We start from the raw sequence: 13,694 nt of genomic DNA, 5'->3' as shown, positions 1-13,694 counted from the left end.
TCTGGATGAGTCCAGGGAGTGGTAGGGTGGCTAGAGGTGGATTTGGGTCAGAGAAGGGACTTATTGGAAATACAGAATCGGGAAGGCTGGGAGAAGAGATCAGGAGACTGTAGGGTTGTGTGATCAGATCTGAGAGATCGGGGATAGGGGAATAGATTTGGTGTGTTGGGCAGGAATAGGATGTGGGGGGGGGAGCGGAGGAGGGGCTGAGCGTGTGGGGGAGCATCCCTGTGATGGTTCTTTCTTGCTATTATTTATTTATGCTTGGCCCCTCACTCTATTACTCACTGCGGCACCTGCGCTATCTGGCACTGCAGGTAATGTGGTACCATATGAGAAGTGACTGTCCTGTGCAATAACTGCAGGACAAATGCTTGATTCCCCCCCCCCCCTGCATTTACCACACAAGTTTTGTGCCTACTGTGCACTAGGTTTTGCATATAATGCACAGTTAGGGCAATTCCTTACTGCACTTTAGTAAAAGAGCTCAATATTGCCTTTTACAACTCAAGCATCTATGGTATGCAAAATGATATTACTGCAGTGCTTTCTCTTTTCAAGTAGTATGTTTTCTTGGACCTGATCTGTACCGTCTCTGCTTCTGGATCACCCACCTCTTTAGCCATATGGAGGTTTGATCCAAAGAAATTTAACAAATAATCCTAGATTCTTTCTCTGCATCTGAGTAAGCTATGTCAGAGTGCTTTCAGACTTAAGGAGGAGCCTTAGGTGTTGGCACTGACTGTATAATAATGCTATATAAATGTAAACAAAATATCCACAAAGGCTTCTTAAGACTGCCTTCTTTTCAGCCTGCCTGTCCGACATTGCCATCTGGATGTCTCACCGCCATCTAAAATTGAATATGTCTAAAACAGAGTTGCTCATCTTCCCGCCTAAACCCACCTCTCAGCTTCCCTCATTCTCCATCTCTGTGGACAACATTCTCATCCTTCCTGTTTTGTCTTCTCCTAATCTAGGGGCCATTTTTGACTTTTCTCTCTCCTTCACCATCCAGATACAACATATTGCTAAAACCTGCCACTGCTTTCTCTATAATATTACCAAAATCTGACACTTCCTCTCTGAGAGCACACTACCAAAACACTTATCCATGCCCTACCTGCACTTAGACCACTGCAACTCGCTACAAGGCAGGCCTTCTGCTTAGTCATCTCGCTTCCCTCCAATCCGTTCAGAATTCGGCTGCATGACTCATATTCCGGGAGAACCGCTTTACTCGCGTTACTCCTCTCCTAAAGTCACTTCATCGGCTTCCCATCCATTTCCGAATACAATTCTAACTCCTCTTACTGACCTAGAAATGTACTCACTCAGCTGCCCCTCACTAGATCTCTCTTCACTTATCACCCCCTATGATCCCTCCTGTGAGCTCCGCTCAGCTGGTAAGTCCCTCCTATCTGTGCCCTTCTCTTCAACTGCCAACTCCAGACTCCATTCCTTACTACTACTACTTATCACTTATATAGTGCTGAATCCTTCTGCCTTGCTGCACCGTATGCTTGGAACAAGCTGCCCGAATCCCTACAGTGGGCTTTGTCTCTGGCAGTGTTCGAGGCCCGTTTAAAAGCCCACTTCTTTGAGAGTGCTTTTGACATCTAACTCCTCTCACCTTGGGTTCTGCCTCCCCTACCCTCTGTTATGTCTGTCCAAGTTAGACTGTAAGCTCTTCCGAGAAGGGACTGTCTATATATCCTTTCAGCGCTATATAAGTGATAAGTAGTAGTAGTAGATGTAAGGATTTGGCTAGCAGGTTGATGGTTAAAAAAACATGCATGGGTAGGACAATATCTGGCAAAAGAGACCCAAGGCATCCCATAGCACGAAGTTCCCAATCAGTCTTCTGAGTCCCTTACTATATGACAGTTTTGATGCATTTGCAGCAGCCTTATTCCATTGTGCTTTCTCCCTGGCATCCTCAGTGTGCTGGAAAGTATGTGAATTAGTATCACATCCACTTCTTTTTCTGTGAAGAAAATTTTTCTGTTACTCCTATGTCTTCTTCCCTGGAGCCTCATGTTGTGACTTAAGTGTTCTTCATCTGGAAAAGTTTGCTTCTTATGCCTTATTTATACTGCTGAGCAATTTGTACAAGGCTTCCTCAAGGAAACTGCTCAATAATAGAGAGGCTTAACTATTCACAATCTTTTATGGATGGCGTTTGATTCCATCAAAGAGCTGCCACTCCACGTCTGAATGAGACCAGTGCACAGCTTTGCAGTGGGCTTGTTGAACTTTGACTGACTCAGCCCTCACCAAAGCAACAAAGGGTTGGCTTCTACAGAGACTGATACTTTCTTCACCAAAAATGGCTCATTATGAATTAACTTGTAATTCTGCTTTTTTCTTTTTTCTTTTTAACTCTATCCCTATGGAACGACCTTCCACAAGTTATTTGAAGTGAACTTTCATTTCCAAAATTTAAGTCTCTTAAACTCATTTTTTTAAAAATTTTGGCATTTAATTTGATGTAATTTTTAGATCGTCGGTGACTGCATTCAGGAGACCACAACAAAAAGAGGTTTTGGTTTTTTCTCTTCAGTATTTAGATTAGGTCTTTTCTATTGATAATGGTGTCCTTTTCTTGTTGAAATTGATTTTATTGTGTTTTGTAAGCCACATTGATCTGTTATAAATTTCAGAATATCAAATTTTAATAAACATAAACATACAGCTAATCAGACACCTTGATGGGGAAGAAGCCATGAAATATGGTTGGGAGCTAAGTACAGAGTTCTAAGAAGTCATCTGAAGGATCTATCTTATCAGGTAGTTAGGTATATAATATGCACATTGTGTGTGAAAGCATTGCAATAGTTTCTGCTTTGTAATATATATTTACCATACCATACAGTGTCTTAATTACCACAATTCTCTACAAGGAATCTAGCAAACGAAGAATTCAATCTAGTTCTTACAAGTTACATTTTTAAGTCAGATATAGTGGTTGTTAAAGGGAAGAGGTGAAAGGAGATTGGCTGGTAAACACGAGCTTGTTCAATCGATTTGTTAACTAAGAATCAACTCAGCTCTGCTTACTCAACCAGTAACCCTAATGAACAATATAGCTTTCATATTCCTTCATTATGTAAGATTATATTGCTGACTTTGATTGTAACCTCTTCGCTGATTGTCCAGCGCTTCTTGCTATAAACCGCCTCGAACGTCTACGGCTTTGGTGGTATATAAGAATAAAATTATTATTATTTGTTTTCTTCCGGAAGCCAAGATTAGTGGTAGGTTGTTCCAGATAAGAGGTCCTTGGTATTTAAAGTTAGCCTCAAACATCTTCTTCCACCAATGAGGTAAAACATTGCAATACTTGTGAACTGAAGAAGAGCATGGAACTTTAATAACAGAAATTAAGTCTATTCAAATTTTCTCTATCTTGAATTGAATGCACTTTTTCATCAGCAGCCAGTGTAGTTGTTCTAATAATGAACTTGCCTTCTCGTACTGATTCATTCTAAAAATTAGTCTGGTGGCAGTGTTTTGTATTAGTTGTATTCTCTTGAGTTCTTTTTCTGTAATGCCACAATATAATGAATTACAGTAGCCCAGGTATGGTATCAACACAGACTGTGCTACTGTCCTGAAACTGTCCTGGGATAGGACTGTCTTTTGTTAGAAATGCTAGATACACCCCCATTTATACCAAGGTACAGCACAGCAATTTTCAATCATAGAAGACATAAAAATGTAAATGGTTGTGGGATAGAAGTACAGGAAAAGAACAAGGGAAAGGGGAAAAATTACAGTATATTCTATTATAAAGGATCTCTGTCTTGATTCAAAGATTATATTAGCATCTTTAGATCTTATTAAAATGTTTCATTGATTTTTTTTCCTCCCCTCTCCCTTAGATACACATTTACTGGAATATATACATTTGAGTCACTTGTAAAAATTCTTGCCAGGGGCTTTTGCTTAGAGCGTTTTACTTTTCTTAGAGATCCATGGAACTGGCTCGATTTCAGTGTCATCCTTATGGCGTAAGTATTCTGGGGAAATTATATAAACTTGCAAAGGCATGAAATTACTAATACCAAATAAAATATCTTTGAGAGACATTGTTTGTATATGTCTTCAAAGAATTTGTAATACTAAATGCCTATTCATATTTTATATATTTTGGCAGTTATAGAATACAGTATAGTTAAACTGTACCATAGTTTCCTAATAGCTTGTTTGAAGCAAAAAGATAATTTCATGCCCTGCTTTCTTTGTTTGTTGGAATGGAAGGCACTCCTTAGTCCTCGTGTTCAAATTTTATAAGCATCTCCCGATTATGAATTTCTTTTTTTTTTTTTTGCTAAGAATACCTTTGCTGCTCAAATTTGCATGTTTTGCGCATTTTTAGCATGCATACCCTATGGGTAAAATGTCAATCAAATCCTCACATGTTATGGCAATGCTCGTTACAGTTATTGCTGGGGGGGGGGAACCCCTTTATTCCCGTTTTTCTGTTGATCATGGTAGACTTCATCTTTCCCAGTTTGCCAAAATACTGTAAGTAGACCAAAAGTGGGCAATTACACACCTCCTATCTCACAGGGCAGTCAGATTTTGCTGTTATAAAGGAACATTAAATATGTGCAATGTAAATTAGGCAAAGTATAACTAAATTGAATCAATTTGCATAGTGATCTTGTTATATAACATCTTTGCTAGAACCTGGCACTTGAGGCCCCTTATTTGCTTACATCTAAATAAAGCATTACAAAAATGTAAAATAAAATATAACTTTGACTTCCCAAATAATACCTATGAAATCTTTTTAATATGAAATTGGAAGACATTCTCCTGAGGATAGGTAACTCACTAAAGAGGTCTTCATGGAGATCAACTCAAAATAAACTCTGCCTAAATTCTGAATAATTGTGATTTAATTCTACAGGTATGTAACAGAATTTGTAAACCTAGGCAATGTTTCAGCTCTTCGAACTTTCAGAGTATTGAGAGCTTTGAAAACTATTTCTGTAATCCCAGGTAAGAATAGTTTGTGTAAGATGTTAGGTCCCTTGTACATCCAACTGTTTCTTTGTGTCCTGTCATTGTGTTTGTGTGTGAACTCCCCTATTACAGATATGTGACAGAATTTGTGGACCTGGGCAATGTCTCAGCGTTGAGAACATTCAGAGTTCTCCGAGCTTTGAAAACAATATCAGTCATTCCAGGTGAGAACCAATATAGGTTAAACACTTAGGCTGAATTTGTTGCATAAAAGTTTCAAATTTGACACATGCCAAAAAAAAACTTAAACAGAAATCTATATGATCCAAAGCTAACAAATTCCAGGTACATTATTGATAAGAAATCAGAACTTTTCCACAACTGAAAAGCCAATTTAATCATAATCACTAGGCATGAAGGGGCTGATCCTATAAGCGGCATCTATTGAGGCTGGCACCTAGCGAATAAGCACCTGTCATGTGTCAATCACAGCCAGGCTATGTTTTCCAACACTTTGGGTCCTTGCTAAGCGCCGGTATCCCCAATTCTGAAATGTAGGCCAGGGATTTTAAAGGGCTACATTTCTGGTGCTTAGGGCCAGATTCTGTAAAGGATGTCTAACTTTAGGCGTCCACAATGTGTTTGTCCATTGACTTAGACGTCCAAATAAAGTGGATAATAAGCCCAATTAACGAGTTTAACAAGTTATAATTGAAAATTAGACGTCCAAAAGCTGGACGCGATTCGCAAAATAGGTGTCCCACAATTTCATGATGCCCATTGGAAAAAGCTGCGCCTAACAAGATAGGCGTGGACGCGGTGTAGGCGTGGCTTCGATATAGAATCTCAAGATTTCTTGAGACAATGGTTCAGGCTTTGATGACATCAGAGAGGCCTAACCTTCAGGTGTGAATACGGAAATACCCCTACAATGCCACCCAGCATCCTAATGTAGGCATTGCAAAACCAGGTCTACATTTGAGCAATAGGTGGACGCGAGTTAGGTGGACGTGACTTAGGCGTTACTGAGATGTCCACATATATTTATTTCTAAAATTTCTAGATTGCCTATAACTAAGTGGTTAACAACTGAGACATTCACAATAGTTCAAGGACAGCATAAATGGAAAATACTTTCAATTACAGTACAATCACATAATAGCTTAACCCACTAAAGGTAGAATCAAAAACTGGAGGAAATTATATGTTGTCAATCTTCACTAAATATAGTGCAATAATCACAATTCAAGTTTCTTATTAAATATCTCTACATAAAATTTTAGAGAAAAGCCTCCATGTACAATTGAGACTTTAACATTTTTCTAAACTGTTGAACGGTGAACGGGGCTTTATTTGGGGGGGGTAAAAAGGACTTCAGTTTGATATAAAGGTCAAAAGATGTTTAATAATGCATTATTTAAACAAAGCACACGAACAAAATATAGATCGTATTTTTCATACTATAAGACGCACCTGACCATAAGATGCACCTAGTTTTAGAGGAGGAAAACCAAGAAAAACATTCTGAACCAAATTGTGTACTAATCTATTTATATATAGAGAATATTGTAACACTGGAGAGAAGCTTGACCCTTCCAGGGCAGGTCACAAATAGACCTTTACTTTGTCTCGTTTAGGCTGCATCAGATGGGAAAGAGTGCTTGAAATTCCTTTCCCTTTTCAGCATGGTAAAGCACCAAGGCCTCTCTTGACAGCCTTTCATTAACTCCTCCTTGAGGCTTTTTCCCCTGGTCTAGCCCCTACTTCAGCTTATTAGCTTTATATTCCTTGGTGGTAGTACTGGCTGAAAACTACAGCCTCTCTGATATCCAAGGGCTATGTCCACTCGATAGGCCCACAAAACCTAAACTTCTGCAGGGTAAAAGCAACAAAACTGTTTTGCACCGGGATTATTGTGGCTTGCACACTGCATGAGCAGGAAGAACTGGCACAATGGAATCAGAGGAGGACCATTACTTTATTAACAGAGACACAGCAGCAGCATTGCAGCCTTGCATCTGGGACAGATGCCCTTCTTCCCCCAAGTAAAAGTGGCTCAGCTAGCAAATATAAATGGGAACTTCACAACTGATCTGACCCAAATTAAAATTAAGTAGATAGCTTGATATTGAAGTGATAGGGAAAAGCCTAGGACGCCAACTTAGGAGAAAAAACTGGGTGTAGGAGACGGTGACCAGGCACAGCAGCAGCACACAATTGCCAAATTTTACTTTAGGACTGACGCTGAACGACCCATCAATTTTGCCTCACCCCATCCCTAAATGTAGATGAGTCACGTGCAAAATAAAAGCAACAACTACAACTGGAAACCAAACTGGGAAAAGAATTGCAGATCCCCGCATGATTGACATCTTGTAGGTAGCCAATCCCTGTGCCTGAAGGGTTGGGAGGGCGGGATTTCCATGTGGCTGCCGCCTTGCTCTCTAGTGTGGGGAAATATTGCTGGTGAGCACTGGCAGAGAGGCGGGGTAGTGGCTACTGGCCCAGCACCTAGGACCCTCACCCTGTAGCCCAGTAGGTGTCTTGCTTTTGTGTTCCTCGTTTTTGCTGCTGCTGCTTCCGGGGGGATCAGGAGTCATGGGTGCACTGTTGTTGGTGTTTCTGGGGGGGGGGGGGTTAAAAAAAATATATAAAAATTTATATTCGCTCCATAAGACGCACAGACATTTCCACCCACTTTTTTTGGGGGGGGGGGGAAAAAGTGTCTTATGGAGCAAAAAATACAATATACCGCATACTAAACCTTCTACTTTGGGGGTAGAGAATGACACGGGGACCGTTTACTGTGGTAAACCATGAGTCACCGCAGTAAATCTGCAGGAATGGAGATATTTACAACTAGTTTATCGCAGCAATGGAGACAAGACCTTTTACCGCCCCGTGGAGTGGTGAAAAGTCTTACTCCTGTGGTAAAAAAAATTATGCCCGTGTCAGACTCGGCATCTTCTCCCCAGCTCCTCTTGCGCCTATTTTACCTTCAGGAGCCAGCCATGCCACAGTGAAGACAGAAGGAACCTAAAACCAAAGCCTGAGACCAATGTGATTTGAAGAATAAAATTACCAGACAACAAAAAGAAAAAAAATTATTTTATATTTTGTGATTAGAATATTTCAGATTTGAAATATGTATCCTGCTAGAGCTGGTATTAGACATAACTGGGGACTGCAAAGTCCAGGCTGTTCTTCTTTAACTTCCAGCTGGCTTAGGGCTCTCTCTCTGACCAGGGGGAAGTTGCCCTAGTTGCACTCCCCTAACATTATTCTTGCCATGTGTGACTAAAGTATTCTGTTAGCTTGATTTTTCTATGTAGCATTCTGTAGTAATTTGGTTTGTTCAGTTTTCACAATAGTGAAGGGGATATTTGTGAAAGGGAGGGTAGATGGGTTTTGTTGATCCTTGCTCTGTATTATTTATATTTATAAAATGACAATTGTACAAAATATTGTCTCTTTTTATACTTTAATAAAATAAGTTCAGTATAAAATCATAACTATTTGAGGTTTATGCGAATGGGATCTGACAATATGCAGGACGGGGACTGAGCTCACAGGGATGGGGCTGGGACGGGGACTGAGCTTACGGGAACAGGGCAAGGACAGGGATTGAGCTTGTGGGGACAGGGCAGGGATGGGGACGAGCTCATGAGGATGGGACAGGAACGGTGATAAATTTTTTCTCTGTGTCATTCTCTATTTGAGGGTAAAGAGGACTCCTAGCATTGCCTACTTTTTTGTTTGCACAAGGTTTTAATATCAAACTGGAGTTCTCTATACCCCCAAACTAGAAGGTTTATTATGCTATATATATATATATATATATATTGTATGTGCTTTGCTTAAGTAATGCATATATATATTGTATGTGCTTTGCTTAAGTAATGCATTATTAAACATCTTTTGACCTTAATATCAAATTGGAGTCCTTTATACCCCCCAAAATAGAAGCCCCGTTTGCCTATATGCGGACGCCTCAAGCACGGCTAAGTGAAGCCTATCTAGCGCCCAACTCATGCTGAAAAATAGACCTACTTTTACAAGCAGTCCTCTTTACACCAAAAAATAGAGGATTTAGTATGCAATATATTTATTTATTTATTTATTTTTCATTTACTTTGAGGAATATAGAGGCCAAAAGAGAAATTGGATAAGTGTTATCCTAGAGAAATGACTGCTTGTAAATCAGGAGGATATAAGCTTGGCTTTAGAATTGACATGCAGTTTACTATCTGAGTGTGTGTGGTTAGAGTTATAGCCTTAGCACCCTGACATTATTGGTTCAAATCCCCCACTGCTCCTTGTGACCCTAGGCAACCGGAACAGAAGAGAAAAATTATAAAGGAGCCAAATGTAAATACCATATAGGATATACTGTAAGTGGCATATAAATAATTAAAAGATAAATAAAATATAATAGTGGTGCCAGCATTTTACTGCATGCAATTTTAATGTAAAAAAGCAGCATAAAATCGCCAATCTAATGATGTCAAAACACTAACACATGATAACATTATACACGTTATTAGGATATCTATGTAACTCCTAAAAGGCTAGATTCGCTCAGCACCGTTGAGTGCAATTCTCTATAGTGTGTCTATGCATTATAGAATCGCGCTCAGCATTCTTCTCTTGGACACCTAAACGACACCTTATTTTTGGACGTCCTTTGGACAGAATCTACATCCAAGTGTCCTTGCAGAATCACTGCTAGCGTCACCTAGTCTGGTGCCGCCCCTAAACATGCCCACTTCTGGGCTTTGACATCACTAGGTGATGCTAGGGACCACGAACCTAGGGGCCGGTCACAGAGGCCACCTAGCATTACCTACTTTTTTGTTTTCACAAGGTTTTAATTGGTTTTTCATGGTATGGCCAATTATTGCACCACTTAGAACCAATTAAAACCCTTAAGTTAGTCGCTAGTAAGGGTGATTTAGGCCCCTGCCGGTGACTAACTTTCAGCAGCTTTTCGAGAATCTGGCCCGAAGTGCCATTATATATCCTCTCAACTTTATACTTTGTGATCAGCTGACTCCACAAAATTTACAGGTTTTATAAGTTCCTTTCTCTTCTCCATAATGTGCCTGGTCCTTGTTGGGATTTCATGTTTATATCTGGACTGCACCTCTGGTGCTTGTTTTGTATTTGCTTGCAGAAGTCTATGATTTCTTGCTTTTTTCAAAATGCGCACACTGTGAAAATGATTTGTGTTTTGCATTCTGATATTTTCTTTCACTTACAATATAATTATTCTGTAATCAAGAGGCATTTTACCAAAGGAACATTGCCAACATGAAATCATAAAAGTACTGTATATACACCTTACTTTCTAGATTGCAGATCAGAATTGCATTAATATAATAAAATTACTCTAAAAGAACCAACTAATATATGAACAGCATGGTGCTGCATGAGTGATATCTTATAAGTCTCTCTTCCCCAAACCATCTGCAGATTTCCAAAATATCAAATTCTTCAATGTATCATTAAAATTCTACTGCTTGGTACGATTTTTATGTACCATATGTTACACTGAAAACCTTGTATATGTAAATATATCTACAATAAAGGCTTGGGAAAGAGATCCTATCAAAATGTGAGACTTTTGGTTAATATTATATTTGTATACAGCTTGACTAACACAAGTAGTTATCATTTATATAGTGCTCTTGTGTTGGAATGTGCGTCATTCATTTCCATTCATTAGTTAACTGCACTTTTAACAACAAAAAAAGGCCATTTATTCATCTGTACAAGCTTTGAGCTGTTCATTAAGCTGTACCAAATGACATCTTTTTAGAATATCCAGAAGAGATATCTGCATGACAGTTTGATTTTTATTTTGTATGCTAAAACTGACGTCATGCCATGATAAAAATAAAAAATAAACCAAAACGCATACATGAGTCTGCATATATGTATATATATTTCTTTCCCCAGGCTTGAAGACCATTGTGGGAGCCCTGATTCAGTCTGTGAAGAAACTCTCGGATGTTATGATTCTGACTGTGTTTTGTCTGAGTGTATTTGCACTAATAGGGCTGCAGCTGTTCATGGGCCACTTGAGGAATAAATGTGTGCTGTGGCCTCCAGATGAATCTGCTGATGAACTTAACATTAGTTCCTACTTTAATAGCACAAATGATACAGGAGGCACATTGTTGAATAGGAGCTTGAGCACATTTAACTTGAAGGAATACATCAATAATGAAGGTAAGAATTATGGACATTTTTTTGACAGTACTGAATTGATTTCAGTGTGGCTTACAATGAAAAGTAGATTTCTTTCAGTAGTAAATATGCAGGGCAAAATGTAGGCACCATATAGGGTGAATCTAAGTCATTTTTCAGTGCAATAGGTGAGACATTCTAAACCAGGGGCCCACACTTTTTTGGCTTGCGAGCTACTTTTAAAATGACCAAGTCAAAATGATCTACCGACAATAAAAATACTAAACATATACCCCCTCTTTTACGAAGGCATGCTAATGCGCCCATTATATTCTATGGATTAGCGTGCGCTAAATCAGCTAGCGCCCCTTGGTAAAAGACCCCCATATTTATTTATATACTGTATATACCAAGTGCACCTACTGTTCTTCGGACCTCGTTCCATTCCCCAACCAACATCTCTCTCTGTCCCAGCAGGAGTCCAACTTTTCTTCCTCTCTCCTCCAATCCTATTAGCAACATGTCTCCTTCTCTCTCCCTCCTCTGTTATGATCTTGCAGTTCTCTGTTCTTCTCCAGGGTCTCTCCCCTTCTGTCTCTTCTGTCTGCACCTCTCATAGTCCAACATCTGCCCCCCTCTCTTCTGCCTCCCCTTTGTTTCAGGTTTTTCTCTCTCTCTCTCTCTCTCTTCCTTCTGCTAACATTTTGAGTCCTCCCACCTTTGATCCAGGTCTTTCTGTCTCTTCCCCCTTCCCAGGGCTTGGCATCTCTCTGTCCTCGGTTCAGGGTGTTTCCCCTCTCTTCCCCCTCTAGTCCAGCATCTGCCCTGTCTTCCCCCTCCCTTTTTGTTCAAGTTTGCTTTCCTGCCCCTCCTCAAGGTCCTTTTGTCTCTCTCTTCTCCCCCCTCCCCCAGATCCCCCAGGTCTCTAAGGCAACCCCTATTCTGCCAGGGCCCTCGCAACGGGCACAGCCTTACCTCTTACCTGTGTGGGGCCTTACCTCTGCTGCTTCCCGCACACAGTGACTGTCAGGACCTCAGATTGGATCATCCAGCAGGATTGCAACTGTCAGTTCTGGCCTCCATTCTTCCCTCTGGACCTAACTACCACAGTTTAAAGTTAATTACGGCAGCCTGCAGAGCAAACCTAGCAGGCTGCCGTCGGCCTCGGTAGCACATTCCCTCTGCTGCGGTCCCGCACCTCCTCTGACATCAGGGGCAGGACTGAGGCAGAGGGAATATGCAGAGGCTGGCTGCAGCCTGCTAGGTTCGCTCTGCAGACTGCCGTAATTACTTTAAAGGTGAGACAGTGACCATGGGGGAATGCTAAAGACACTAGGGAGACCACTGGCTCTGCGACCTACCGGCGTTGCCTTTTTGATCGACCAATAGATCGCGATCAACGTTTTGGGCACCCCTGTTCTAGAAAATAGGGTTAATTCCCCATACTCGCATGCTCTTCACAATGAATCCACTCTGAATTTTTCACTCTGCCTCTGAAGAACTTCACTGATCGATTTAGCGCCCTCTACAGTCTTTCTTCTGCAAGCATGTCTGCAGTTGTGTGTGTTCTGCTCTCCCCATTTTATTTTAAATTTGATGTAATGTTGTCCCCTTTTCGGGTAATTTTGCATTGGAAGCAATTTTGGAGCTCTGCCTGCTTGAGAATTCACAGACTTCAGTCTGTAGCTGTAGCCAGTCTGCATAGTTTTCCTTGGAGCTTAGGGGCCGTTCCTAAAGTAGTCTCACCTTCTGTTAAGCAGGTGTTGAGCGCAGACCGTTAGACACACTTAGGGGGCTCAGCGGTATTCCGCAGTGTTCCGACTGCGTTTTCTGTGCATCTGGTAGTCCACTGGAGTGGAGGTTTAGTTAGATAGTGGAGTCTGACCGGCAGCCTGAAGATCAGATTTGTGAGAACATTCTCAGCATTGTGGTAATAAATTCTTCTACTGCTACTGAGAAAGAACTGTGAGCAGGTGGAGTCCAGTGAATCAGGTCACAGTGAGTACAAGGAGAAAACAGCTTGTGTGAGACATCGGGGAAAGTTTTATAAATGGTGTTTTCTGAGTTTCTGCGTGTTCCATCTCCTAAAAAATCCTAAAATCGCTGGACCCTCCTACCCCTACCCGGGGTTCAGGGGATCGCTGAATGGCTTCCTTACTGGCTCCTGCAAATTCTTTGCAGGAGCCAGTAAGGAAGCTGCTCAGCGCCGAGAAGCAGCGCCAAATTAGGCTGCTGTTGCTCGTGCCGCTCAGCTGAAGAAACTGGAAGCTTGCTCCTGCCTGCTGCACCTCCACCAGGGATCGGCAGAGGTATGATAGGGCAGGGAGGAGGAGGGGGGCAGAGCCTGGCGGCGGCCTAAAAAGTTCTGGAAGGGGGCGTTGGCACGAATCAGAACCCCCATTTTTGGGCTAATTTTTTGGCCCCAAAATCCCGGTTTATATTCGAGTATATTCGGTAGTTCTATTAAATTCTAAAATTCATCTTTGGCACTTTAATGGAAGAGCAGGTGATAAATGACTCCCCCCCCACAC

At 41.0% G+C, this 13,694-nt stretch overlaps 1 protein-coding gene across 1 annotated transcript in view; it reads left to right on the top strand.

The window, feature by feature from the left end:
• LOC117360466 (sodium channel protein type 2 subunit alpha-like) overlaps positions 1-13,694 on the top strand; it is a 233,013-nt gene that overhangs the window by 99,008 nt on the left and 120,311 nt on the right. The window contains exons 6-8 of the mRNA XM_033944243.1: positions 3,885-4,013; positions 4,919-5,010; positions 10,933-11,205. Of these exons, the coding sequence (XP_033800134.1) occupies positions 3,885-4,013; positions 4,919-5,010; positions 10,933-11,205 (494 nt within the window). The remainder of the gene's footprint in view (positions 1-3,884; positions 4,014-4,918; positions 5,011-10,932; positions 11,206-13,694) is intronic.

This window comes from Geotrypetes seraphini, chromosome 5 (assembly GCF_902459505.1).
Source record: "Geotrypetes seraphini chromosome 5, aGeoSer1.1, whole genome shotgun sequence".
NCBI classification, from domain to species: Eukaryota; Metazoa; Chordata; class Amphibia; order Gymnophiona; family Dermophiidae; genus Geotrypetes; species Geotrypetes seraphini.
This window is presented reverse-complemented; position numbering and strand designations above follow the sequence as displayed.